The sequence below is a fragment of the Eleutherodactylus coqui genome, chromosome 1 (genome assembly GCF_035609145.1).
Source record: "Eleutherodactylus coqui strain aEleCoq1 chromosome 1, aEleCoq1.hap1, whole genome shotgun sequence".
Classification (NCBI taxonomy): Eukaryota; Metazoa; Chordata; class Amphibia; order Anura; family Eleutherodactylidae; genus Eleutherodactylus; species Eleutherodactylus coqui.
Window position 1 is genome coordinate 376,150,203 of NC_089837.1, and position 25,839 is coordinate 376,176,041.

General features: G+C 46.9%; 1 protein-coding gene across 1 annotated transcript in view; it reads right to left on the bottom strand.

The window, feature by feature from the left end:
* TRAT1 (T cell receptor associated transmembrane adaptor 1) overlaps positions 1-25,839 on the bottom strand; it is a 43,099-nt gene that overhangs the window by 11,469 nt on the left and 5,791 nt on the right. The window contains exons 2-4 of the mRNA XM_066592737.1: positions 6,508-6,609; positions 3,616-3,652; positions 771-832 (exon numbers count right to left, since the gene is read on the bottom strand). Coding sequence (XP_066448834.1) covers positions 771-832; positions 3,616-3,652; positions 6,508-6,609 — 201 coding nt within the window. The remainder of the gene's footprint in view (positions 1-770; positions 833-3,615; positions 3,653-6,507; positions 6,610-25,839) is intronic.

Here is a 25,839-nt window from a genome sequence, read left to right on the forward strand (position 1 = left end):
TATTTTAGTGTGGATTCTGTGCAAATGGCCTCCATTGAAGCAATGCATGCGTATGTCCCGCAGTGTATATGCAATGAAAATTACATATGAGCAGTGGAATCGCTTGGAACTAGCAATGAGAATATATAGAAAATATATAGAAAACCCTGACTGGTCACAGGATAGAGAAAACTCAAATGAATTTTCGCCTGGGCTGTAGCCTTAACGATGTTCTAATGTCATTCCCTCCTTGTGAGTTTTCTTCCACACAGATGATACGCTGTGCATACACGTATGCGTGATCTTTCGCGACCATTCGTAATTACTTTCTGGGATCGATCACAGGTCTTCTGCTGTGGATATCTGCATGTGGAATCCGATCAGTTTGTGTGGGCAAGCCTGAGGATGTGTTCACAATGGGTAGATTTTCTGCCAGAGTCTACATGGAAAATGTGCAGCAAACTACGGTGCAATTTAAATGAATGGGGTTTTCAAAACTCAATTCATAAATTCTGAAATGTACATTTAGTAGGAGTTAACATTTCACTCTTAGAGGTATTCTAACAACATTTGAGGACTTTGAGGTAATATCACAGTGATATCATCCAGCCGTTATAATTTAACAATCTTTGAAACAATGAAGCGTTGAAACTATTCTGCATCAAGGTATAGTACATAATGGCAGGGAGATACCTTTCAATTTCTGCTTCTAGTTTTTCAGTATTAACTTAGCTGGTTTCTATTATATGTATTATTTAAGAAGCAAAGTGATAAAACTGATATCCACTTACCAAGAATCGGCAGACTGAGATTGCCATATATTGGGTTATTTTCAACATATTGCTGGTCATAACTACAGAAAAAGAATATTCCTATAATTTACCTTTACAAAGTTAGCTCAAATACCCAGACAACTATTTTTACACATACGTTACAATAAACACGAAGACCTTTTACAAGTTTCAAGTACAGATCTTTGAACAAATTAAACAGCATGAATGCAAGTACTTGGATAAAAATGGAGTAATTAACGAGAGCCAGCATGGGTTTGTAACAAACAAGTCATGCGAGACGTACCTAATTACCTTCTATGACAGAATCACCAACTGGGTTGATCAGGGAAATGCGGTGGATATAGTATATCTTGACTTTAGTAAAGCATTTGACAAAGTATCTTATACCATACTTATTGAAAAAAATGCAAATATGGGATTGACATGGCAACTGTTAGGTGGATTCACAACTGGCTGAGTGATCATACTCAATGAGTGGTCATAAATGGCTGCACATCCAAGTGAAAGAATGTATCAAGTGGGGTACCACAACGCTCTGTCCTAGGCCCAGTGTTGTTCATCATATTTATAAATGATCTGGACAAGGAAATTGATTGGGAAACTGATTAAGCGGACAAACACAAAGCTAGGAGGGATAGCTAACACTGCAAGCGGATAAAAAATAGCAGCATGCTGTATTTTAGTGTGGATTCATGCAGACGGCCTCCTTTGAAGCAATGAATGCATGTGTCCCGCAATCTATATGCAATGAAAATTGCATATGAGCCGTGGAATCGCTGGGGAAGAAAAGTGAAAAACGCACATATAGACTAGGAGGAATTGGGCTAAGCAGCACATGTGAAAAAGACTTGCGTATACTAATAGATCATAGACTGAACATGAGTCAACAATGTGATGCAGTAGCCAAAAAGGCAAACACAATTCTGGGATGTATTAAGAGAAGCATAGAGTCTAGATCACATGAGGTCATTATACCCCTCTACTCTTCCTTAGCCAGACCTCATCTGGAATACTCTATCTGGTGCTGGGCACTCCACTATAAAAAAGACATAGACAAACTGGAGCAACCGCCCTTTCAAATAAATCATTAAGCTTTTATTTATCCATCAAAGTAGCTGTCTGAAGGATTGTTTTCTGTGGGATGAGTTGTATTTTGCAATAGTACTATTTAACATACCATGTAAAGTACTGGAAAACGTTTAAAAATTTTCAAAACAGACTGAAATGGAAAAAAATGCAATTTAGCCTTCTTGTTTTTTTACTATACTATTTTAAAAAAATTTAAAGTAATTTTCTGCCGCCATCTTCTGACACCCATAACTTTTTTTTTCTCTGTCGACATAGTTGTGTGAGGGCTTATTTTTGGTCAGACCCCCTGTAGTTCCTATTGGTACTATTTTTGAGTTTATGTGACTTTTTAAGCACTTTATTATTTTTTTTTCATGGAGACAGACTAACCAATAAAAAGATTGCAATTCTGGCATTGTGGGATTTTTTCTAACAACGTCCACTGTGTAGGATACATATTGCATTACTTTGATAGATCAGACTTTTATGGATGTAGCAATGCCAAATATGCTTTGGGTTTTTTCTTTTGATTTTTTTAATTATAAATATGGAGAAAGGGTTTTTCTACTCTTATTATTTTTTCTAATAATTAATAAAACTTTTTAGTCCTCATAGGGAACTTAAACTTGCGATCATTTGATCACTCATACAATATAATGCAATGCCAACCTATTGCATTATACCATGTTCTGAAGTCTCGCACAAAAATGAAACTCATTCTTTTGAATGAGGTCCTATACATGAGCGATTTTTTGAGGGAGTGAAATTGTGAGACGTCCTATCTTTGGTCTCACATCTCCCATTGTTTTCAATGGGGTCAGTGGTAGCATCGCACCACGTGCTAGTTGAAAACAATGGGAGACACTCTACGATCTGAAGTAATGCGAGGCGGCTTTGCTATAAAAACCACCTGACATCCATGGTCAAATCACATGTTAGCGAGTGCAATATCAGGCTGTGATTGAGGGCCCGATATCGCACTTGCTCATATGAAGTAAGCCTCAGTATTGACAGCAGATTTAAAGGGTTAACAGCTGCCATCTGCAGTAATGCTGATTGTGACTGTTCCAGGCAGGTGTCATCTGTCAAACATAGCTGGCACCTGTCGTATATGGAGCATAGATGTATGCCCTGGGGTACTAAGGCCGTTCTCACATGTGCGCTTTTTACCACAATCACCAAGGCATTTTGAACACCACGGTCATCGTGGTATAAAGCTCCCATTGATTTTAATGGGGCCTTGCAGACATGCATTTAATTGTGGCGCTGGACGGCGCCGTCTTCTCTATTTTTCAGAGTTTAGCGCACATCACCACCCATCCCAATGATTGGGTACACTAAAATACGCTGCCGGCTCCAAACAAAAGTTAAATCTCAGCGTTTTGCCAAGAGCCCATGTAAGAGTCGCCTAAAGGGTTAAAGAAGACCTGTCATGTTCTCAAACCGCAGCACCATTTTCCTGGGGGTAGAAGAGAGGCGAATATTGTTTGTTTTATTATTTTATTTCATGGGTCACTGTTTAAAAAATCTGTTTGAAAGTTAGGCATCCACTTTAATGAAAGATGAAAGGAGTGGCAGCATGCTCCGGGTACCGGAAGGGATTCTGTTATTAGAACTATATTATGGATGTGCTTTTTTGCAATATTGTAAAAGTGAGGCCACACATCGTGGTTTTGATGCAAAAAAACATTAAAACAAACGTAAACCCACATAACATTCTAGACTGCTAAACAACAAAATGAAATGAAGTACTGAAATAATTACCAATACATACCTAATGGTGCCCTGGCTGCAATATTTCATTGTTTGTACTGTGTTCATAAAAAAAAGCGGTAAAAAGAAGAAAACATTTTTAAAAAGTATTTGGATATTAAACTTTTGTATGGTTTAGAAAAGCTATTTTTAAATACACTTAATAAGTGAATTCTGAGTTAATAGAATAGCATTCCCTGTTCTATATACTTATCTACTGTATTAACAAGGCACTGCAAAACCCAGAACATGCATGCCTTGCATAAACACCTTAATAAATTTTTCAATGGCACTACCAAGAAACCAATTACTTGCTACAAGTTTGCCCCACAGCCTGGCAGTAGCAGTTATTCGTACCACAATAGAAAGATAATATAGTCTTTAGTGATGTTTTCATAAGGCTACTTTCACATGGCCGAGAAAATCACACAAGATTTGTGCATTGCGAGATACACAAATCTACCACGATTTTGAACATTGCATGTGCACATGCGTGATATTGGGCTGAATTTCATGACCCGAGATCATGTTCAGCCATTTGTAGGAAGCCCAAGGCAAACTATGTGAAAAAGGTGTCCTTATATGATAACATTAAAGTGGTTGTCCAGGCACCTGCAAAATTATAAGTGCAGCTTTCATTGATTTAAATGAGCGCTGTGCTTGCAATTACATGCACTGGCCACGACACAGGGGTCGGAGCAGTCCTTCCACTCCGAACCCGGCGTGTTTTGGCAGCCACTGCCTTGATAATCCCTTTAACAATGTAAATGGGTTTCCTACTTTGAACAGTCCTTGCTTTCACAATAAGGTAATCGTAAACCGTTTCTCTGCAAGGACTGGGAGTAATCAGCTGTAATCTGTGGGGAAACAACGGGGCTTTCACATGGATGGCGAGGGCGATAGCGGACACTGAACCAGGGTTCACATTAACATCTTCTAATTCCTGCTGAAGACATGTTTTAAACTTCTCAAAATTTATCATAAGCAGCTGATTTTTCTTCATACTGTTGACCTGTAGCTTCTAACTCTCTTTGAATTTCTCTCTTTTGCTCTTCAACAGAATCGAAACATGCAGTATTCTTCTCCTTTTTCTTTTCCATATCTGATACCTGAGCCTCAATTGTTGAAATCTGCTTTGACAGGTTTCTCTTCATTTCTGCATCTTCCTCTAACTGCTTGAGGAATACCTTTCTCTAATCTTCCATTCTCTTCAGGGGTGCACTAAGCACCAGCTTTTAAGACTCTTCACTCTGAGCTTCCAATTTTCCCTGCTGTCAGTTTACTTTCTCAGACAGCTCTGCCTGTACTCTGTCACCTTCAGTGATCTTTACTTATAGCTCTTGAAGCTGCATCTCTACTGTGTTTTTTCAAACCTTGTTCACACTGCTCCTCTAGCAATAGCCTGTTATCAGCTTTAGTTTTAACTAATCTTCTAAGGCACACATTCTCATTTAAGACAGTCACATTTTCTGCTTTCACCTGAGTGGCTTCTTTGAGAGCATCTTCTCTTTCCCTCTGGAGTATTTCTGTCTCCTCCTCTATCAGTAACCCTTGTCTCACTATAGCATTCAGGACAGAATGCATTGTGGCAAGTTCCTCTTGAACTCTGAGTAAGGCCTCATGTCCACGGGAAAAATCAGGCCCGCTACGGATTCTCCATGGAGAATCCGTAGCGGGTCCCTCCTGCCCCGCGGACATGAGCGCTGAAAATAAGAATAAAGTTACCCGCAGTGGACCGGGCAGGTCTTCTCTTCTTCACGGCCGAATCTTCTTTCTTCGGCCAGCGGATGTACTCAGCACGCCAGCATCATGCCGCGCGCATGCGCCGGGCACATCCGCCGGGCCGAAGAAAGAAGATCCGGCCGTGAGGAAGAGAAGACCTGCCCGGTCCGCTGCGGGTAAGTTATTCTTATTTTAGGTCTGAGATAAATGCGCATGAAAATCGCCCAATCACTGGAGTAGCTGTGTTTTAAAAAGTGCAGCTGCACCAGAAGTAGAGCAAGAACAAGCCCTGCAGGGCTTTGGGATTTCCCCATAGCAGGGAGAGACAGAGCGGAGCTATGGGTTTATCTCCCATAGCTCTGCTCTCTCCCCCTGTTATAGGGGATTAAACCATAGCTCTGCTCTTTCTCCTTACTTTGGGTTAATCCCCCTTAGCTCTGCTCCCTTTCCCTGCTATGGGGGATTAATCCACAGTCCTGTTCTCTCGCCCTGCTCTGGGGACTCCCGAGGGATATCCCCATAGCACAGAGAGTGGGCGTGGCTATATAGAGGAGACGGGGCTATAGGGCTTCTCACAGATATTCCCCATAGTAAATATAGAGGGGTGTGACTAGAGGGGCGTTGCTAGCAGGCAGATCTTTTAGCCCCACCCCCTCCTCCCACACTGTCAGGTAAGCCCTCAGGGAAAGCCCTGTAACCCCATCTCCTCTCCCCGCTATAGGGAAATCCCTTTGGGGAGAGAGGTGGAGGGAGTCTGCTACTGCCCAGCAGCGGGGCTGAAAGAATACCCCACTGCTTACAGGAGGGCATTTAAAACATGCTGCCCAGAAGTACATTTTAAATGTCTCGTTGTAAATTTCTGTTAGTTCCCATAGGGATTAAGGGAACCCTCGGGGAGTCCCCTCATCCCTGGAGGAGGACTAACAGGAGTTTATAGGAGGACATTTAAAATCTGCTTCTGGGCAGCACGTTTTAATTGTCCTGCTGTATGCAGTGGGGTATTCCATTGGTCAGCAGAAATTAAAAGTGCGTTCCGTGCTCTGATAGCAGCGCAAAAAAATGCTCGTCTGACCGAGGCCGAAACAAGAATAATCCTATGCACTGACAGTAAACAGAATCTTAAAAGCTGTTAAAATTGAAGCACAAAATATATATTTTTTAAATATATTGTAAAAAGAAAACAAGCACTTACCTTTTCGCCGTTTTATGATACAGTGTGCAATATTAATCACTAAAGATAATAGGAACGCCAATGAAACAATCACCAATGGCACCAGCAGCTCCACGCACTGTACTAGAAGTACAAATACAATGATACTTGGTTAGTTTTATTCTTATTTGTTTCTGAGCACCTATATGCTTCTGTGGGGCTCTATGGTACTTTCATATTTCTCAGAATTCATATGCACTATTGGATACCATGTTATGACTGCAAGATGTTGCTAATAAGAATGATTCTAATGGGAAAAAAGTTATGTGAGTTTAGTTCTAAATGCCAAGTTCCTGTAGATCCTAATCCAAGAGCCCAGTTACTGGGATATAGTTTGACGTTAACTTCCAGTCTTATGGTTTAGAGCATTCAGTGTGGCATCTCTAATATCATCAGTGTACAATAGTATTTTCAGCTGCCAATAGCTAGTGAGCAATATACAGCTGATACTAGCTGTACAGCCTCCTTGAATCTGGTGTAGAGGCTTTTGAATGAATAATATGCATGTCCAGGGCTTGACTATGTTTGGTGGACAACTCTGGGCAAAAAAATCTGGCATGGGCCAAACAAAATTTATAAAACTGGTCTACATTTGAAATAAAAGAAGTATTTTTGCTGATTTTACCAAAATGAGAGGTGCTGATTCCACATATAAAGTCCAAAAATATGCACTACGTCAATTTTTTTTACAAATAACTGTTTGATTAGAGGTTATAAAGTCAAATATCAGGGATAATAACAAGCTCTGCAGAAGTGATAGCATGTAATATATTTGTTTCAAACAAAAATTGAGTCTATTGTCTAACCAAAAGAGCAATAGTTGTATAAATTTTAATTGTATGCGGAGAGATTTTCTCTTTTTGGATGCTCTGGAATAGTTATGTGCAGGATTGTCACGCTGTAAACATCTGCAGTAGTCTGCCTTCAGGTTTGTGCTCCATCAGTCTTGACATCTGTGTTCCATGGTTTTGATGTCTTGGTGAAAGTGTTCTCCTTGTTCCTCACTCATAGATCCAAGATTTGAGGGGAAGTAGTACAGGTAACTATGAAGGAAATGCAGTTTGACACTCATGTTTGTTGCCAGTCTTTGAAAAGCAATGAACAAATGTTGTACTATACGGTTATAATCTTCAGCCCTAAAGTTGTCTGGGAAATCTGTACCACGTCAGAAAAAGTAGACCAAGCATCATTTTCTATGGTTTTCATGGTATTAGGGAATTCTTTGTCTTTGATTAGATGCCTTTTTTGCGGGCTATCAAATATACCAGCTTTTAACTTCTCGTATAGAAGAGTGGGAAATTTGCTACAGATGTACTTGAAGCACTCACCATCTCGATCCAAAGCCCTAACGAACTGATTTATAAGTCCCAATTTTATATGCAGAGGGGGGAGCAACACTTTGAGGATTAACAAGTGGATCATTCTTGATATTCCTTTTACCAATTGTAGAATTCTCTCTAGCTGGCCATTCTGTCGCTGTATAATGTTCTGCCTTTGCTCGGATATCCCAAAGGCACAAGAAGCTAGGAAATTTTGTGTATTCACTTTGCTGTCCTAGAAGAATCAATATAACTTTCAGGTTGCCACATAAAATCCAGCAATGATATTTGATTTTTTGGAGAATGGTTCTCCTGGATTCATAATTTTCTCCTACATTTACCTAGTGAGCAATAGGAATGGAAGCTAATATATTGTCATTTTGTGTAACAGTTTATTAGTAAACAGCATTTTGCTGGAAAATTAAACGTAACTGGAGGAAATGGATTTTTAGATTCAGGACACCAAAATACATAAAGATCCCATGTTATCTTGTAGTCAGCAAAATTGATGTAGACCAGTGATAGCTCACAGTACAGTGTAAAAAATGCTTCCAGTAATTCTGGAGTTTAATGTAAAGTCTTCTTTCAGTAGTTTCACAAGTCATTTTTTTAGCCTGGAGCCTATATAGTAAAGCAAGGATCACGTGAGAGTTCAGTATTCCATTTCTCTGCTTTATTATAGGAGCTACAAAAACAGAATGCTGGATCTGTCCTATGATGGAAACACATGGTGCCAGAAGAACCCCATTGGCTAAGGTAACATTCGTCCAGCTTCAGTCCAGCCCTCTGACATTTTCCCAGACAAAACTTCCCAGGATGCAGTGATATTTCTTATGACATTTTGTACCATATCTGTGCCAGAGGTTCCAAATGGAGCCTCCAGCATAGATGCGAGCATAGCCTTATTGTTTCACCATGTGCTGCTTTTACAGAAGTGGAACCAAGTAATATTGTAAATCTAATATCTTTTTTTAATGGCTGACAAGAAAGAATTATGTTACAGCAAGCTTTCAAATGTATCCACAATTCTTCATTTCAGGCTTCTGACAAGGCAGATCAAAGAATCTTATATATACTGTGGAAAGTTGGGGTTACTCATCTATCAGATTACTATGTTTGACTTTCAGCTGAAATGAACACCATGTACAGAAAAGGCTTGGAGACTTGGATTTGCTTTAAATCTTGTGCCTGCCAGCATTTATTCCATATCACAGCAAATCTGTGTACCGCATACAGCACTCAGAGTTCACAACCCACAGGGTCTCCGTCACCACTCCTCACCCATGGAGTCTAGAGGTTTCTACCTCTGTCAGACTTGGAACGGGCCCCGACTGGTCCGTGCCAGACCTCAGGCTCCTAGTTCCTTATGCAGTGTCTTCGCACTGAATCTCACTCTGATTCTCAGCCAACTTCCCCCTGAGTGTGGCAGGAACCGTTATTTTTATGTTGCTTCCTGCTACACCCACAGGTGCTACCTCTTTTTTTGCAGCCTGAATGCCTGTCTACCACCCTCTGCAGGCCATTTTGTGTACTGCACTCCTACATTACATGCACATAAAACAACAGATACATAGTGTGAGAAATTGCAGAAACTGGTCCAGATCTCTCAGATTTTATAGGCCACCATAAACCCATTACAAATATTTAGGCCTGTGTTCAAAGTGTCAAATTTATTTATTTTTATGGCATTTTAAGTTGTCTTTTAACATAACCACTGAACCTACTGAACAAACTGTCAACCATAGATCATCTCCCAAATGATGCCAACCTGGGCACTATGCATGTTGAATCCTTACATTCCAACATCCCACATGAGGATGAACTAAACTCCTGCCAGGCCTACCCTGAAACTAATACGACTGGCTCTGAGTCTGTGCTACAGCTCACTAAATCTATGCCTATGCATAACTATTTCTCCAAAGAAGAGATAATCTCCAATGCAATGGAACTGCTAACCTCTTCATAGCAAAACTGGAAAGTGACTTCCTGGCACCCTGTTCCATCAAACCATTGGTCTACTTCGGCTACATTAATGACATTGTAATCACTGACTTTCCCCCTCAAGGCTCAGTCACACAGGCGTTTTTTCCTGCGATTTTTTGTGTGCAAAACTGATGCGCACAAAAAAAAATCGCGTGACCGAAGCCAGCATCACGGCTGACAATAACGCTGCTAGCAGCATTTATCAGCCCAAAGGGCTCAGTCACACAGGCGCTGCCCACTATCCTCTGCCACAGCTGTGGCAGAGGAGAAGAATGTTCACCCATTGAATTTAATGGAGCCGGCAATACAGCCAGCTCCATTGAAATAACGGGCTGCCGGCAAGCGCTGTATTAATTTTCGGGGAAGGGCTTCAAATATAAGCCCTTCCCTGAAAAGCATCTAAAAAAAAGTGTAAAAAATATATATATACTCACCTTTTTGCAGCTGCCGGAGATCAGCCGCGTCCAGCCAGCTCTTCTCCTGAACTGCTTTCTGTAGTATTCAGCAGGCGGGGATTTAAAATCCCCGCCTGCTGAATGGACTGCCTCTGATTGGTCACAGTCCTCAGCCAATCAGAGGTAGCACTCACTCACCCATTCATGAATTCACTTGTAAAATCTGTGAGGAAAATGCTGTGTGTGAAATTATAGGCACATAGAGGTACATCCAGTCCCTACACAAAGTGGCCTATGACACCACCCTTAGCCTGCTTTTTCAACCATCACCCAGCTGAGGCTGAACTAAGCTTTGCAATAAATAATATGTTAGTAGTATGTCCCAGTGCTAGCAACACAGAGCACTTCATGGCTCAGTTGAACTGCAGAGGAGTGATGTAGATGGAGGTGAGCTGACGCCAATGGAAGTTATTCCAACCTCCATGTAGCTTACAATTGCAAGAAAAAGCAAGTTAATCTTTTGGAATTACCTTGATCTATGTATAAAACATTGATAAAATGTGTTCTTATTGTTATCAAAGTCAAAATTATAGACCAATACAATCTAACTAAACTAATTAAACACAAACAGTTATACCATTTATGTATTTTATTGACCACATTCAATAAGGATTTACTATGAAGAGACATTAAGTGAACCCTTGAATTTTATAACCAGTAGATCTCTCTTTAGCAACAATCACCTCCTGCAAATGTTTCCTGTACCTACAAATAAGCACAATGTTGAGGGATTGTGGACATTTTAGACCACCCCTCCCTGTAAATGTGTGTCATTACTTGAATCCAAGAGCTCCTGTACTCCAGGAGGTAGCTCTATCTGCTGAGCTATTAAGGTCCCTGGACAGCTCCCCTGCTAAGTTTTGGCCTTGCTCCTAGTTCCATGCCCCTGTGTTTCTCTGACTGTCTCCACCAAGTGTTTTCTCTAGTCTCCCTATATAAATCTGGCCTTGTCTCTCCTACCTTTGTGTGATTATTGTGCACTGTGTCTTTATACTATTTCGATAGATCAGACTTTTACGGATGGGCGATACCAAATATGTATTTTTGGTTTATGACTTAGAATCTTTTATTATAAATATGGCAGAAAGGGGTGATTTAAACTTTTATTACTTTTTTTTGCAATTAGTAAAACTTTATGGATCTTATTTTTACTTTTTTTAGTCCCCCTAGAGGTCCACAACCTGCAATGCTTTGATTGCTCCTGTAGTATGATGTAATGCCACAGCATTACATCATTCTGCAATCTGACAGGCAGTCTATCAAGCCACCCCACATGGACAGCTTGATAGGCATTCTTCCATGACAGCCCTGGGGCCTTTCAAAATACTCCGTGCTGCCAGGACACCCGCACAGCTCCCTGCGATCTCATCGTGTGGGGAGCCATACGGAACCCCCGAACAACGTTCGGGGGATTTAAATGCCGCTGTCAGAATTGACAGTGGCTTTTAAAGGGTTAATAGCCCTGATGAGCTGCGTGGCCCATCGCAACTGTTGCCGCCGGGTGTTGGCTGTAAGACACAGCCGACATGTTTGAAGAGAGGTCGCTCCGTGATCGCCCGTCCATACACGTCCTGCATCTGCAGGATGTAAAAAAACTATAAGGCCGTCACTAAGGGGTTAAGCAACTTGAGACAAGAAAACCAGATTGATAGCCTTTGTGTTGTCACCACCAGTTCTCCAAGACAAAACTATATCTTATTTTGTGCATGTTTGTTTTATAAAGCTTATTACGCATGATAGAAAATACACTTGTTTTACTTTATCTATAAATTGAGATGCAGCTCTAATAAAAAGGAGATGATTTACAATCACATCCAATGTGTGTGTGATTTGTAAGCTTCCTCGATGCTCGAGCAGTAACTAACAAATTTCGGTACCTGAAAACATACCAGTTAGCAAGTATATTGCTAACACTTTTCCTACTGGAAAAAACACTGGTTGGCTTATAATGTCAGTCATGTTGCAAGGCCTATTGAAAGTTCACGCGTTGTTTTATAGGGGAACTATATGGGAACATTGGGGTAAGATCTAGAGATGAGCGAGCACCAAAATGCTCGGGTGCTCGTTACTCGAGACGAATTTTTCGCGATGCTCGAGGGTTCGTTTCGAGTAACGAACCCCATTGAAGTCAATGGGCGACTCGAGCATTTTTGTATATCGCCGATGCTCGCTAAGGTTTTCATTTGTGAAAATCGGGGCAATTCAAGAAAGTGATGGGAACGACACAGAAACGGATAGGGCAGGCGAGGGGCTACATGTTGGGCTGCATCTCAAGTTCCCAGGTCCCACTATTAAGCCACAATAGCGGCAAGAGTGGGCCCCCCCCCCCTCCCAACAATTTTTACTTCTGAAAAGCCCTCATTAGCAATGCATACCTTAGCTAAGCACCACACTACCTCCAACAAAGCACAATCACTGCCTGCATGACACTCCGCTGCCACCTCTCCTGGGTTACATGCTGCCAATTCCCCCCCCCCCCCCCCCCACGACCCAGTGTCCACAGCGCACACCAAACTGTCCCTGCCCAGCCTTCAGCTGCCCTCATGCCACGCCACCCTCATGTCTATTTATAAGTGCGTCTGCCACAAGAAAAGCAGGCACACACTGCAGAGGGTTGGCACGGCTAGGCAGCGACCCTCTTTAAAAGGGGCGGGGCGATAGCCCACAATGCTGTACAGAAGCAATGAGAAATCCAATCCTGTGCCACCTCCATCTGGAGCTGCACACGTGGGCATAGCAATGGGGAACCTATGTGCCACACACTATTCATTCTGTCAAGGTGTCTGCACGCCCCAGTCAGACCGCGGTTTTTTATAAATAGTCACAGGCAGGTACAACTCCGCAATGGGAATTCCGTGTGCACCCACAGCATGGGTGGCACCCTGGAACCCACCGGCGGTACATAAAAATATCCCATTGCAGTGCCCAACACAGCTGAGGTAGTAATGTCATGTTTAATGCAGGTGGGCTTCGGCCCACACTGCATGCCCCAGTCAGACTGGGGTTCTTTAGAAGTGGCAACAGATGCATTTACAACTCCCTGTGGACCCACAGCATGGGTGGCTCCCTGGAACCCACCGGCGGTACATAAATATATCCCATTGCATTGCCCAACACAGCTGAGGTAGTAATGTCATGTTTAATGCAGGTGGGCTTCGGCCCACACTGCATGCCCCAGTCAGACTGGGGTTCTTTAGAAGTGGAAACAGATGCATTTACAACTCCCTGTGGACCCACAGCATGGGTGGCTCCCTGGAACCCACCGGCGGTACATAAAAATATCCCATTGCAGTGCCCATCATAGCTGAGGTAGTAATGTCATGTTTAATGCAGGTGGGCTTCGGCCCACACTGCATGCCCCAGTCAGACTGGGGTTCTTTAGAAGTGGAAACAGATGCATTTACAACTCCCTGTGGACCCACAGCATGGGTGGCTCCCTGGAACCCACCGGCGGTACATAAAAATATCCCATTGCATTGCCCAACACAGCGGATGTAACGTCAGCTGTAATGCAGGTGGGCTAAAATTTCATTTGATTACACTGTAGGCGAGGGCCCACAAAAATTGCTGTATCAACAGTACTAATGTACATCAGAAAAATTGGCCATGGCCAACCAAGAGGGCAGGTGAAACCCATTAATCGCTTTGGTTAATGTGGCTTAATTGGTAACTAGGCCAGGAGGCAGCCCAGTTAAAATAAAAATTGGTGGAGGTGAAAGTTTCAACGCTTTAATAAGCATTGAAACGTATAAAAATTGCTTAGAAAAATTATATGACTGAGCCTTGTGGGCCTAAGAAAAATTGCCCGTTCAGCGTGATTATGTGAGGTTTCAGGAGGAGGAGCAGGAGGAGGAGGAGGAATATTATACACAGATTGATGAAGCGAAAAGGTCCCCGTTTTTGATGGGGATACAGAACGATGCTTCCATCCGCTGGTGCAGCCTACCTATTGCTTAGGTATCGCTGCTGTCCGCTGGTGGAGAAGAGAAGTCTGGGGAAATCCAGGCTTTGTTCATCTTGATGAGTGTTAGCCTGTCGGCACTGTCGGTTGACAGGCGGGTACGCTTATCTGTGATGATTCCCCCAGCCGCACTAAACACCCTCTCTGACAAGACGCTAGCCGCAGGACAAGCAAGCACCTCCAGGGCATACAGCGCGAGTTCAGGCCACGTGTCCAGCTTCGACACCCAGTAGTTGTAGAGGGCAGAGGCGTCACGGAGGACGGTCATGCAATCGGCTACGTACTCCCTCACCATCCTTTTACAGTGCTCCCGCCGACTCAGCCGTGACTGGGGAGCGGTGACACAGTCTTGCTGGGGAGCCATAAAGCTGTCAAGGGCCTTAAAGAGTGTTGGCCTGCCTGTGCTGTACATGCTGCCTGATCTCCGTGCCTCCCCTGCTACCTGGCCCTCGGAACTGCGTCTTCGGGCCACTAGTGCTGTCGTATGGGAATTTTACCATCAGTTTGTCCGCCAGGGTCCTGTGGTATAGCAACACTCTCGAACCCCTTTCCTCTTTGGGTATGAGAGTGGAAAGGTTCTCCTTATACCGTGGGTCGAGCAGTGTGTACACCCAGTAATCCGTAGTGGCCAGAATGCGTGTAATGCGAGGGTCACGAGAAAGGCATCCTAACATGAAGTCAGCCATGTGTGCCAGGGTACCTGTACGCAACACATGGCTGTCCTCACTAGGAAGATCACTTTCAGGATCCTCCTCCTCCTCCTCAGGCCATACACGCTGAAAGGATGACAGGCCAGCAGCATGTGTACCCTCACCAGTGGGCCAAGCTGTGTCTTCCCCCTCCTCCTCATCTTCCTCCTCCTCCTCCTCCTCACCGCGCTGAGATATAGACAGGAGGGTGCTCTGACTATCCAGCGACATACTGTCTTCCCCCAGCTCTGTTTCCGAGTGCAAAGCGTCTGCCTTTATGCTTTGCAGGGAACTTCTCAAGAGGCATAAAAGAGGAATGGTGACGCTAATGATTGCAGCATCGCCGCTCACCACCTGGGTAGACTCCTCAAAGTTTTGAAGGACCTGGCAGATGTCTGCCAACCAGGCCCACTCTTCTGAAAATAATTGAGGAGGCTGACTCCCACTGCGCCGCCCATGTTGGAGTTGGTATTCCACTATAGCTCTACGCTGCTCATAGAGCCTGGCCAACATGTGGAGCGTAGAGTTCCACCGTGTGGGCATGTCGCACAGCAGTCGGTGCACTGGCAGATTAAACCGATGTTGCAGGGTGCGCAGGGTGGCAGCGTCCGTGTGGGACTTGCGGAAATGTGCACAGAGACGGCGCACCTTTCCGAGCAGGTCTGACAAGCGTGGGTAGCTTTTCAGAAAGCGCTGAACCACCAAATAAAAGACGTGGGCCAGGCATGGCACGTGCGTGAGGCTGCCGAGCTGCAGAGCCGCCACCAGGTTACGGCCGTTGTCACACACGACCATGCCCGGTTGGAGGCTCAGCGGCGCAAGACAGCGGTCGGTCTGCTCTGTCAGACCCTGCAGCAGTTCGTGGGCCGTGTGCCTCCTATCTCCTAAGCTGAGTAGTTTCAGCACGGCCTGCTGACGCTTGCCCACCGCTGTGCTGCCACGACGCGCGACACCGACTGCTGCCGACGTGCTGCTGCTGCTGACACATCTTGATTGCGAGACAGAGGTTGCATTGGAGGAGGAGGAGGGTGGTTTAGTGGAGGAAGCATACACCGCCGCAGATACCACCACCGAGCTGTGGCCCGCAATTCTGGGGGTGGGTAGGACGTGAGCGGTCCCAGGCTCTGACTCTGTCCCAGCCTCCACTAAATTCACCCAATGTGCCGTCAGGGAGATATAGTGGCCCTGCCCGCCTGTGCATGTCCACGTGTCCGTTGTTAAGTGGACCTTGGCAGTAACCGCGTTGGTGAGGGCGCGTACAATGTTACAGGAGACGTGATCGTGCAGAGCTGGGACGGCACATCGGGAAAAGTAGTGGCAACTGGGAACTGAGTAGCGCGGGGCCGCCGCCGCCATCATACTTTTGAAGGACTCCGTTTCCACAACCCTATACGGCAGCATCTCCAGGCTGATAAATTTGGCTACGTGCACGTTTAACGCTTGAGCGTGCGGGTGCGTGGCGGCGTACTTGCGCTTGCACTCAAACACTTGCGCTAGCGACGGCTGGACGCTGCGCTGACAGACATTGCTGGATGGGGCCGAGGACAGCGGAGGTGAGGGTGTGGGTGCAGGCCAGGAGACGGTAGTGCCTGTGTCCTCAGAGGGGGGTTGGATCTCAGTGGCAGGTTGGGGCACAGGGGGAGAGGCAGCGGTGCAAACCGAAGGCGGTGAACGGCCTTCGTCCCACGTTGTGGGGTGCTTGGCCATCATATGTCTGCGCATGCTGGTGGTGGTGAGGCTGCTGGTGGTGGCTCCCCGGCTGATCTTGGCGCGACAAAGGTTGCACACCACTGTTCGTCGGTCGTCTGCACTCTCAGTGAAAAACTGCCAGACCTTTGAGCACCTCGGCCTCTGCAGGGTGGCATGGCGCGAGGGGGCGCTTTGGGAAACAGTTGGTGGATTATTCGGTCTGGCCCTGCCTCTACCCCTGGACACCGCACTGCCTCTTGCAACCTGCCCTGCTGCTGCCCTTGCCTCCCCCTCTGAAGACCTGTCCTCAGTAGGCGTAGCAAACCAGGTGGGGTCAGTCACCTCATTGTCCTGCTGCTCTTCCTCAGAATCCTCGGTGCGCTCCTCCCTCGGACTTAATGCCCTTACTACTACCTCACTGATAGACAACTGTGTCTCATCGTCATCGGCCTCCTCACCCACTGAAAAGTCTTGAGACAGTTGCCGGAAGTCCCCAGCCTCATCCCCCGGACCCCGGGAACTTTCGAATGGTTGGGCATCAGTCACGATAAACTCCTCTGGTGGGAGAGGAACTACTGCTGCCCAATCTGAGCAGGGGCCCGAGAACAGTTCCTGGGAGTCTGCCCGCTCCTCAGAATGTCTCATTTTCATGGAGTGAGGAGGCTGGGAGGAAGGAGGAGCAGCAGCCAGAGGATTCTGAGTTGCAGCAGTGGACGGCGCAGAACTCTGGGTGGACGATAGGTTGCTGGAAGCACTTTCTGCCATCCACGACAGGACCTGCTCACACTGCTCATTTTCTAATAAAGGTCTACCGCGTGGACCCATTAAATGTGCTATGAATGTGGGGACGCCAGAAACGTGCCTCTCTCCTAATCCCGCAGCAGTCGGCTGCGATACACCTGGATCAGGAGCTCGGCCTGTGCCCACACCCGGACTAGGGCCTCCGCGTCCTCGGCCGCGCCCACGTCCTCTAGGCCTACCCCTACCCCTCAGCATGCTGTATTACCAGGAATGCAGAAACACAACACTGTAATTAAATGTGCCGCTTATTGGCCTGTGGTTGGAGGCTGAGTTCGCTTACAGAACGCCAGGAAATAATTTGGCGCAAGCCTGCTGTAACACTTAGCTGGCTGCGTATTTATTTGGAGAAATACTACCCCCAGCAGACACGGACCCAGAACACTGAGCAGAGTGACAGGCAGGCCAAATAGATTTTTTCCAAATATTTTTTTCTAAAGGACCACTGCGTATATTCAATCTATAATATGTCTTCTGGCCCTGCCTACACAATTCTATCCCTGGAGTATTACTGCAGGACGCAATGCTCTGCACGGCCGATATACCCAAAAAAAAAAAGTGCAACACTGCTAAAAGCGTCCTCCACACTACTGCACACGGTTAGATGTGGCCCTAAGAAGGACCGTTGGGGTTCTTGAAGCCTACAATCACTCCTAACTAGAGATGAGCGAGCACCAAAATGCTCGGGTGCTCGTTACTCGAGACGAATTTTTCGCGATGCTCGAGGGTTTGTTTCGAGTAACGAACCCCATTGAAGTCAATGGGCGACTCGAGCATTCTTGTATATCGCCGATGCTCGCTAAGGTTTTCATTTGTGAAAATCGGGGCAATTCAAGAAAGTGATGGGAACGACACAGAAACGGATAGGGCAGGCGAGGGGCTACATGTTGGGCTGCATCTCAAGTTCCCAGGTCCCACTATTAAGCCACAATAGCGGCAAGAGTGGGCCCACCCCCTCCCAACAATTTTTACTTCTGAAAAGCCCTCATTAGCAATGCATACCTTAGCTAAGCACCACACTACCTCCAACAAAGCACAATCACTGCCTGCATGACACTCCGCTGCCACCTCTCCTGGGTTACATGCTGCCAATTCCCCCCCCCCCCCCCCCCCACGACCCAGTGTCCACAGCGCACACCAAACTGTCCCTGCCCAGCCTTCAGCTGCCCTCATGCCACGCCACCCTCATGTCTATTTATAAGTGCGTCTGCCACAGAAAAAGCAGGCACACACTGCAGAGGGTTGGCACGGCTAGGCAGCGACCCTCTTTAAAAGGGGCGGGGCGATAGCCCACAATGCTGTACAGAAGCAATGAGAAATCCAATCCTGTGCCACCTCCATCTGGAGCTGCACACGTGGGCATAGCAATGGGGAACCTATGTGCCATACACTATTCATTCTGTCAAGGTGTCTGCACGCCCCAGTCAGACCGCGGTTTTTTATAAATAGTCACAGGCAGGTACAACTCCGCAATGGGAATTCCGTGTGCACCCACAGCATAAGTGGCTCCCTGGAACCCTCCGGCGGTACATAAAAATATCCCATTGCAGTGCCCATCACAGCTGAGGTAGTAATGTCATGTTTAATGCAGGTGGGCTTCGGCCCACATTGCATGCCCCAGTCAGACTGGGGTTCTTTAGAAGTGGAAACAGATGCATTTACAACTCCCTGTGGACCCACAGCATGGGTGGCTCCCTGGAACCCACCAGCGGTACATAAAAATATCCCATTGCAGTGCCCATCACAGCTGAGGTAGTAATGTCATGTTTAATGCAGGTGGGCTTCGGCCCACACTGCATGCCCCAGTCAGACTGGGGTTCTTTAGAAGTGGAAACAGATGCATTTACAATTCCCTGTGGACCCACAGCATGGGTGGGTGCCAGGAAGCCACCGGCGGTACATAAATATATTCCATTGCATTGCCCAACACAACTGAGGTAGTAATGTCATGTTAAATGCAGGTGGGCTTCGGCCCACACTGCATGCCCCAGTCAGACTGGGGTTCTTTAGAAGTGGAAACAGATGCATTTACAACTCCCTGTGGACCCACAGCGTGGGTGGGTGCCAGGAAACCACCGGCGGTACATAAAAATATCCCATTGCATTGCCCAACACAGCGGATGTAACGTCAGCTGTAATGCAGGTGGGCTCAAAATTCGTTTGATTACACTGTAGGCGAGGGCCCACAAATATTGCTGTATCAACAGTACTAATGTACATCAGAAAAATTGGCCATGGCCAACCAAGAGGGCAGGTGAAACCCATTAATGGCTTTGGCTAATGTGGCTTAATTGGTAACTAGGCCAGGAGGCAGCCCAGTTAAAATAAAAATTGGTGGAGGTGAAAGTTTCAACGCTTTAATGAGCATTGAAACGTCTAAAAATTGTTTAGAAAAATTATATGACTGAGCCTTGTGGGCCTAAGAAAAATTGCCCGTTCGGCGTGATTATGTGAGGTTTCAGGAGGAGGAGCAGGAGGAGGAGGAGGAATATTATACACAGATTGATGAAGCGAAAAGGTCCCCGTTTTTGATGGGGATACAGAACGATGCTTCCATCCGCGGGTGCAGGCTACATATTGTTTAGGTATCGCTGCTGTCCGCTGGTGGAGAAGAGAAGTCTGGGGAAATCCAGGCTTTGTTCATCTTGATGAGTGTTAGCCTGTCGGCACTGTCGGTTGACAGGCGGGTACGCTTATCTGTGATGATTCCCCCACCCGCACTAAACACCCTCTCTGACAAGACGCTAGCCGCAGGACAAGCAAGCATCTCCAGGGCATACAGCGCGAGTTCAGGCCACGTGTCCAGCTTCGACACCCAGTAGTTGTAGGGGGCAGAGGCGTCACCGAGGATGGTCGTGCGATCGGCTACGTACTCCCTCACCATCCTTTTACAGTGCTCCCGCCGACTCAGCCGTGACTGGGGAGCGGTGACACAGTCTTGCTGGGGAGCCATAAAGCTGTCAAGGGCCTTAAAGAGTGTTGGCCTGCCTGTGCTGTACATGCTGCCTGATCTCCGCGCCTCCCCGCTACCTGGCCCTCGGAACTGCGCCTTCGGCCACTAGCGCTGTCGTATTGGAATTTTACCATCAGTTTGTCCGCCAGGGTCCTGTGGTATAGCAACACTCTCGAACCCCTTTCCTCTTCGGGTATGAGAGTGGAAAGGTTCTCCTTATACCGTGGGTCGAGCAGTGTGTACACCCAGTAATCCGTAGTGGCCAGAATGCGTGTAACGCGAGGGTCATGAGAAAGGCATCCTAACATGAAGTCAGCCATGTGTGCCAGGGTACCTGTACGCAACACATGGCTGTCCTCACTAGGAAGATCACTTTCAGGATCCTCCTCCTCAGGCCATACACGCTGAAAGGATGACAGGCCAGCAGCATGTGTACCCTCACCAGTGGGCCAAGCTGTGTCTTCCCCCTCCTCCTCATCTTCCTCCTCCTCACCGCGCTGAGATATAGACAGGAGGGTGCTCTGACTATCCAGCGACATACTGTCTTCCCCCGGCTCTGTTTCCGAGTGCAAAGCGTCTGCCTTTATGCTTTGCAGGGAACTTCTCAAGAGGCATAAAAGAGGAATGGTGACGCTAATGATTGTAGCATCGCCGCTCACCACCTGGGTAGACTCCTCAAAGTTTAGAAGGACCTGGCAGATGTCTGCCAACCAGGCCCACTCTTCTGAAAATAATTGAGGAGGCTGACTCCCACTGCGCCACCCATGTTGGAGTTGGTATTCCACTATAGCTCTACGCTGCTCATAGAGCCTGGCCAACATGTGGAGCGTAGAGTTCCACCGTGTGGGCACGTCGCACAGCAGTCAGTGTACTGGCAGATTAAACCGATGTTGCAGGGTGCGCAGGGTGGCAGCGTCCGTGTGGGACTTGCGGAAATGTGCACAGAGACGGCGCACCTTTCCGAGCAGGTCTGACAAGCGTGGGTAGCTTTTCAGAAAGCGCTGAACCACCAAATTAAAGACGTGGGCCAGGCATGGCATGTGCGTGAGGCTGCCGAGCTGCAGAGCCGCCACCAGGTTACGGCCGTTGTCACACACGACCATGCCCGGTTGGAGGCTCAGCGGCGCAAGCCAGCGGTCGGTCTGCTCTGTCAGACCCTGCAGCAGTTCGTGGGCCGTGTGCCTCCTATCTCCTAAGCTGAGTAGTTTCAGCACGGCCTGCTGACGCTTGCCCACCACTGTGCTGCCACGACGCGCGACACCGACTGCTGCCGATGTGCTGCTGCTGCTGACACATCTTGATTGTGAGACAGAGGTTGCGTTGGAGGAGGAGGAGGAGGAGGGTGGTTTAGTGGAGGAAGCATACACCGCCGCAGATACCACCACCGAGCTGTGGCCCGCAATTCTGGGGGTGGGTAGGACGTGAGCGGTCCCAGGCTCTGACTCTGTCCCAGCCTCCACTAAATTCACCCAATGTGCTGTCAGGGAGATATAGTGGCCCTGCCCACCTGTGCTTGTCCACGTGTCCGTTGTTAAGTGGACCTTGGCAGTAACCACGTTGGTGAGGGCGCGTACAATGTTGCGGGAGACGTGGTCGTGCAGGGCTGGGACGGCACATCGGGGAAAGTAGTGGCGACTGGGAACTGAGTAGCGCGGGGCCGCCGCCGCCACCATCATACTTTTGAAGGACTCCGTTTCCACAACCCTATACGGCAGCATCTCCAGGCTGATAAATTTGGCTACGTGCACGTTTAACGCTTGAGCGTGCGGGTGCGTGGTGGCGTACTTGCGCTTGCGCTCAAACACTTGCGCTAGCGACGGCTGGACGCTGCGCTGACAGACATTGCTGGATGGGGCCGAGGACAGCGGAGGTGAGAGTGTGGGTGCAGGCCAGCAGACGGTAGTGCCTGTGTCCTCAGAGGGGGGTTGGATCTCAGTGGCAGGTTGGGGCACAGGGGGAGAGGCAGCGGTGCAAACCGGAGGCGGTGAACGGCCTTCGTCCCACGTTGTGGGGTGCTTGGCCATCATATGTCTGCGCATGCTGGAGGTGGTGAGGCTGCTGGTGGTGGCTCCCCGGCTGATCTTGGCGCGACAAAGGTTGCACACCACTGTTCGTCGGTCGTCTGCACTCTCAGTGAAAAACTGCCAGACCTATGAGCACCTCGGCCTCTGCAGGGTGGCATGGCGCGAGGGGGCGCTTTGGGAAACAGTTGGTGGATTATTCGGTCTGGCCCTGCCTCTACCCCTGGACACCGCACTGCCTCTTGCAACCTGCCCTGCTGCTGCCCTTGCCTCCCCCTCTGAAGACCTGTCCTCAGTAGGCGTAGCAAACCAGGTGGGGTCAGTCACCTCATTGTCCTGCTGCTCTTCCTCAGAATCCTCGGTGCGCTCCTCCCTCGGACTTTATGCCCTGACTACTACCTCACTGATAGACAACTGTGTCTCATCGTCATCGGCCTCCTCACCCACTGAAAGGTCTTGAGACAGTTGCCGGAAGTCCCCAGCCTCATCCCCCGGACCACGGGAACTTTCGAATGGTTGGGCATCAGTCACGATAAACTCCTCTGGTGGGAGAGGAACCACTGCTGCCCAATCTGAGCAGGGGCCCGAGAATAGTTCCTGGGAGTCTGCCCGCTCCTCAGAATGTCTCATTTTCATGGAGTGAGGAGGCTGGGAGGAAGGAGGAGCAGCAGCCAGAGGATTCTGAGTTGCAGCAGTGGACGGCGCAGAACTCTGGGTGGACGATAGGTTGCTGGATGCACTTTCTGCCATCCACGACAGGACCTGCTCACACTGCTCATTTTCTAATAAAGGTCTACCGCGTGGACCCATTAAATGTGCTATGAATGTGGGGACGCCAGAAACGTGCCTCTCTCCTAATCCCGCAGCAGTCGGCTGCGATACACCTGGATCAGGAGCTCGGCCTGTGCCCACACCCGGACTAGGGCCTCCGCGTCCTCGGCCGCGCCCACGTCCTCTACGCCTACCCCTACCCCTCAGCATGCTGTATTACCAGGAATGCAGAAACACAACACTGAAATTAAATGTGCCGCTTATTGGCCTGTGGTTGGAGGCTGAGTTCGCTTACGGAACGCCAGGAAATAATTTGGCGCAAGCCTGCTGTAACACTTAGCTGGCTGTGTATTTATTTGGAGAACTACTACCCCCAGCAGACACGGACCCAGAACACTGAGCAGAGTGACAGGCAGGCCAAATAGATTTTTTCCAAATATTTTTTTCAAAAGGACCACTGCGTATATTCAATCTATAATATATGTCTTCTGGCCCTGCCTACACAATTCTGTCCCTGATGTGTGTGTCACGGAACTGCAGTGTTGCACTGTTATTAACTGCAACAGACCGGTGATTTCAGAGCCAGGAAATAATTTGGCGCAAGCCTGCTGTAACACTTAGCTGGCTGCGTATTTATTTGGAGAAATACTACCCCCAGCAGACACGGACCCAGAACACTGAGCAGAGTGACAGGCAGGCCAAATAGATTTTTTTCAAATATTTTTTTCTAAAGGACCACTGCGTATATTAAATCTATAATATATGTCTTCTGGCCCTGCCTACACAATTCTATCCCTGGAGTATTACTGCAGGGCGCAATGCTCTGCACGGCCGATATACCAAAAAAAAAAAAAGTGCAACACTGCTAAAAGCAGCCTCCACACTACTGCACACGGTTAGATGTGGCCCTAAGAAGGACCGTTGGGGTTCTTGAAGCCTACACTAACTCCTAACACTCTCCCTACAGCAGCTCCGGCACCAACAGCACTGTCCCTCAGCTATCTCACAACGCATCTGAGGCGAGCCGCGGGAGGGGCCGATTTTTATACTCGGGTGACACCTGATCTCGCCAGCCACTCACTGCAGGGGGGTGGTATAGGGCTTGAACGTCGCAGGGGGAGGTTGTAATGCCTTCCCTGTCTTTCAATTGGCCAGAAAAGTGCGCTAACGTCTCAGAGAGGAAAGTGAAAGTAACTCGAACATCGCGTGGTGCTCGTTACGAGTAACAAGCATCTCGAACACGCTAATACTCGAACGAGTATCAAGCTCGGACGAGTACGTTCGCTCATCTCTAGTCATAATCAATGCATTACTACAACAAAGATGGTCTTTGTGGTACCGTGTTAGGCAGTAGAGTAAAATGTGACTGTTCTCAGTAAGAAAAAACAAGTAATCTTGTAGATATGATACCTTTTCATGGCTAACAAAAATACATGAAGTTATAATATACTTAGGTTTCTTCCTCAGGTTTAATAGAATAGATCTTTAGAATATTACTATTTGAATACATATACAGTATATACAGATACATATGAAAAGGCACAGACATGGTGCGATTAATTTGCACTTAAAACACCAGAACAGGATGAGTAAATAATTAGTCCACTGATAAGGGATGTGAAAGTTGTATGCTCTCAAAATTTGTGTTAGGGCCTGCATTCAAACAGAGATGAACATTTATACCATCTTAAAAGGACATTTTAAATCAGAGCTACCATCCCACCTCAATTGATGATCAAATCACTAGAGCCATCAGTATACTCAGAAACCAACTATTCCGATACACAGAGAAGAAAGCAATTGTGTACCTCCTGTAGTGACCTACAATTCACAACTGAAGATTCTAAGGAAAACTGAAAAGAAACGCCATCATAGCCTATACAGGAGTAACTGTCTGAAAACCATAATCCTGGACCCTCCCCTTCTATGTTACAGGCAACCTCCAAATTTGAGGAACTTTATAATCAGGAGTGCATTGGCCTGAAATGTAAGGAGCTGCAAAACCTGCTCACATATACTGATAGGATACAAATGTCCAACACACAACAAGACTATAAGATCCCTGGGACATTCACATGTGCCACATCCAATATTGTATACCTGATCCTGTGCAGTAAATGTCCTGTTGGGGGTCTTTATGTTGGAGAAACAGGACAAAAACTGAAAGCAAGGATGAGGTCTCACTATAACAAAATTAATGAAAGAAAGACAGAATTACCTGTGGCTGAGCATTTTTCTAGTCACGGACACAACATAGAACATATGAAGGTTACTATATGAAAAGGCAACTTCAAATCTCAACATCATATAAGAAGTTGGGATTACAAGTTTGACATCTTTGACTCTCTCAAAACAAGCTTAAACATTTCAAGAGTGGAGCATATGAGAAATTTGTATAAGAAATAACACACAGGCCTGGTGACCGCCTAACACCAATTTAGAGACTATAAAACTTTCACATCCTTATCAGTGGACTAATTAAGTATTTACTTCCCTACTCATCCTGTACTGATACTGTTTAAGTGCAAGTTAATCACACCATGCCTGTGCCTTTTTATATGTAGGTTCAAAAGCTTGCTATAACATCATGTCTTTTTGTTAGACATTAAAAGGTATTATATCTCTTACTGAAAACAGTCATTTTTTGACATTGCCTCAAAACTGAGGATCCCCGG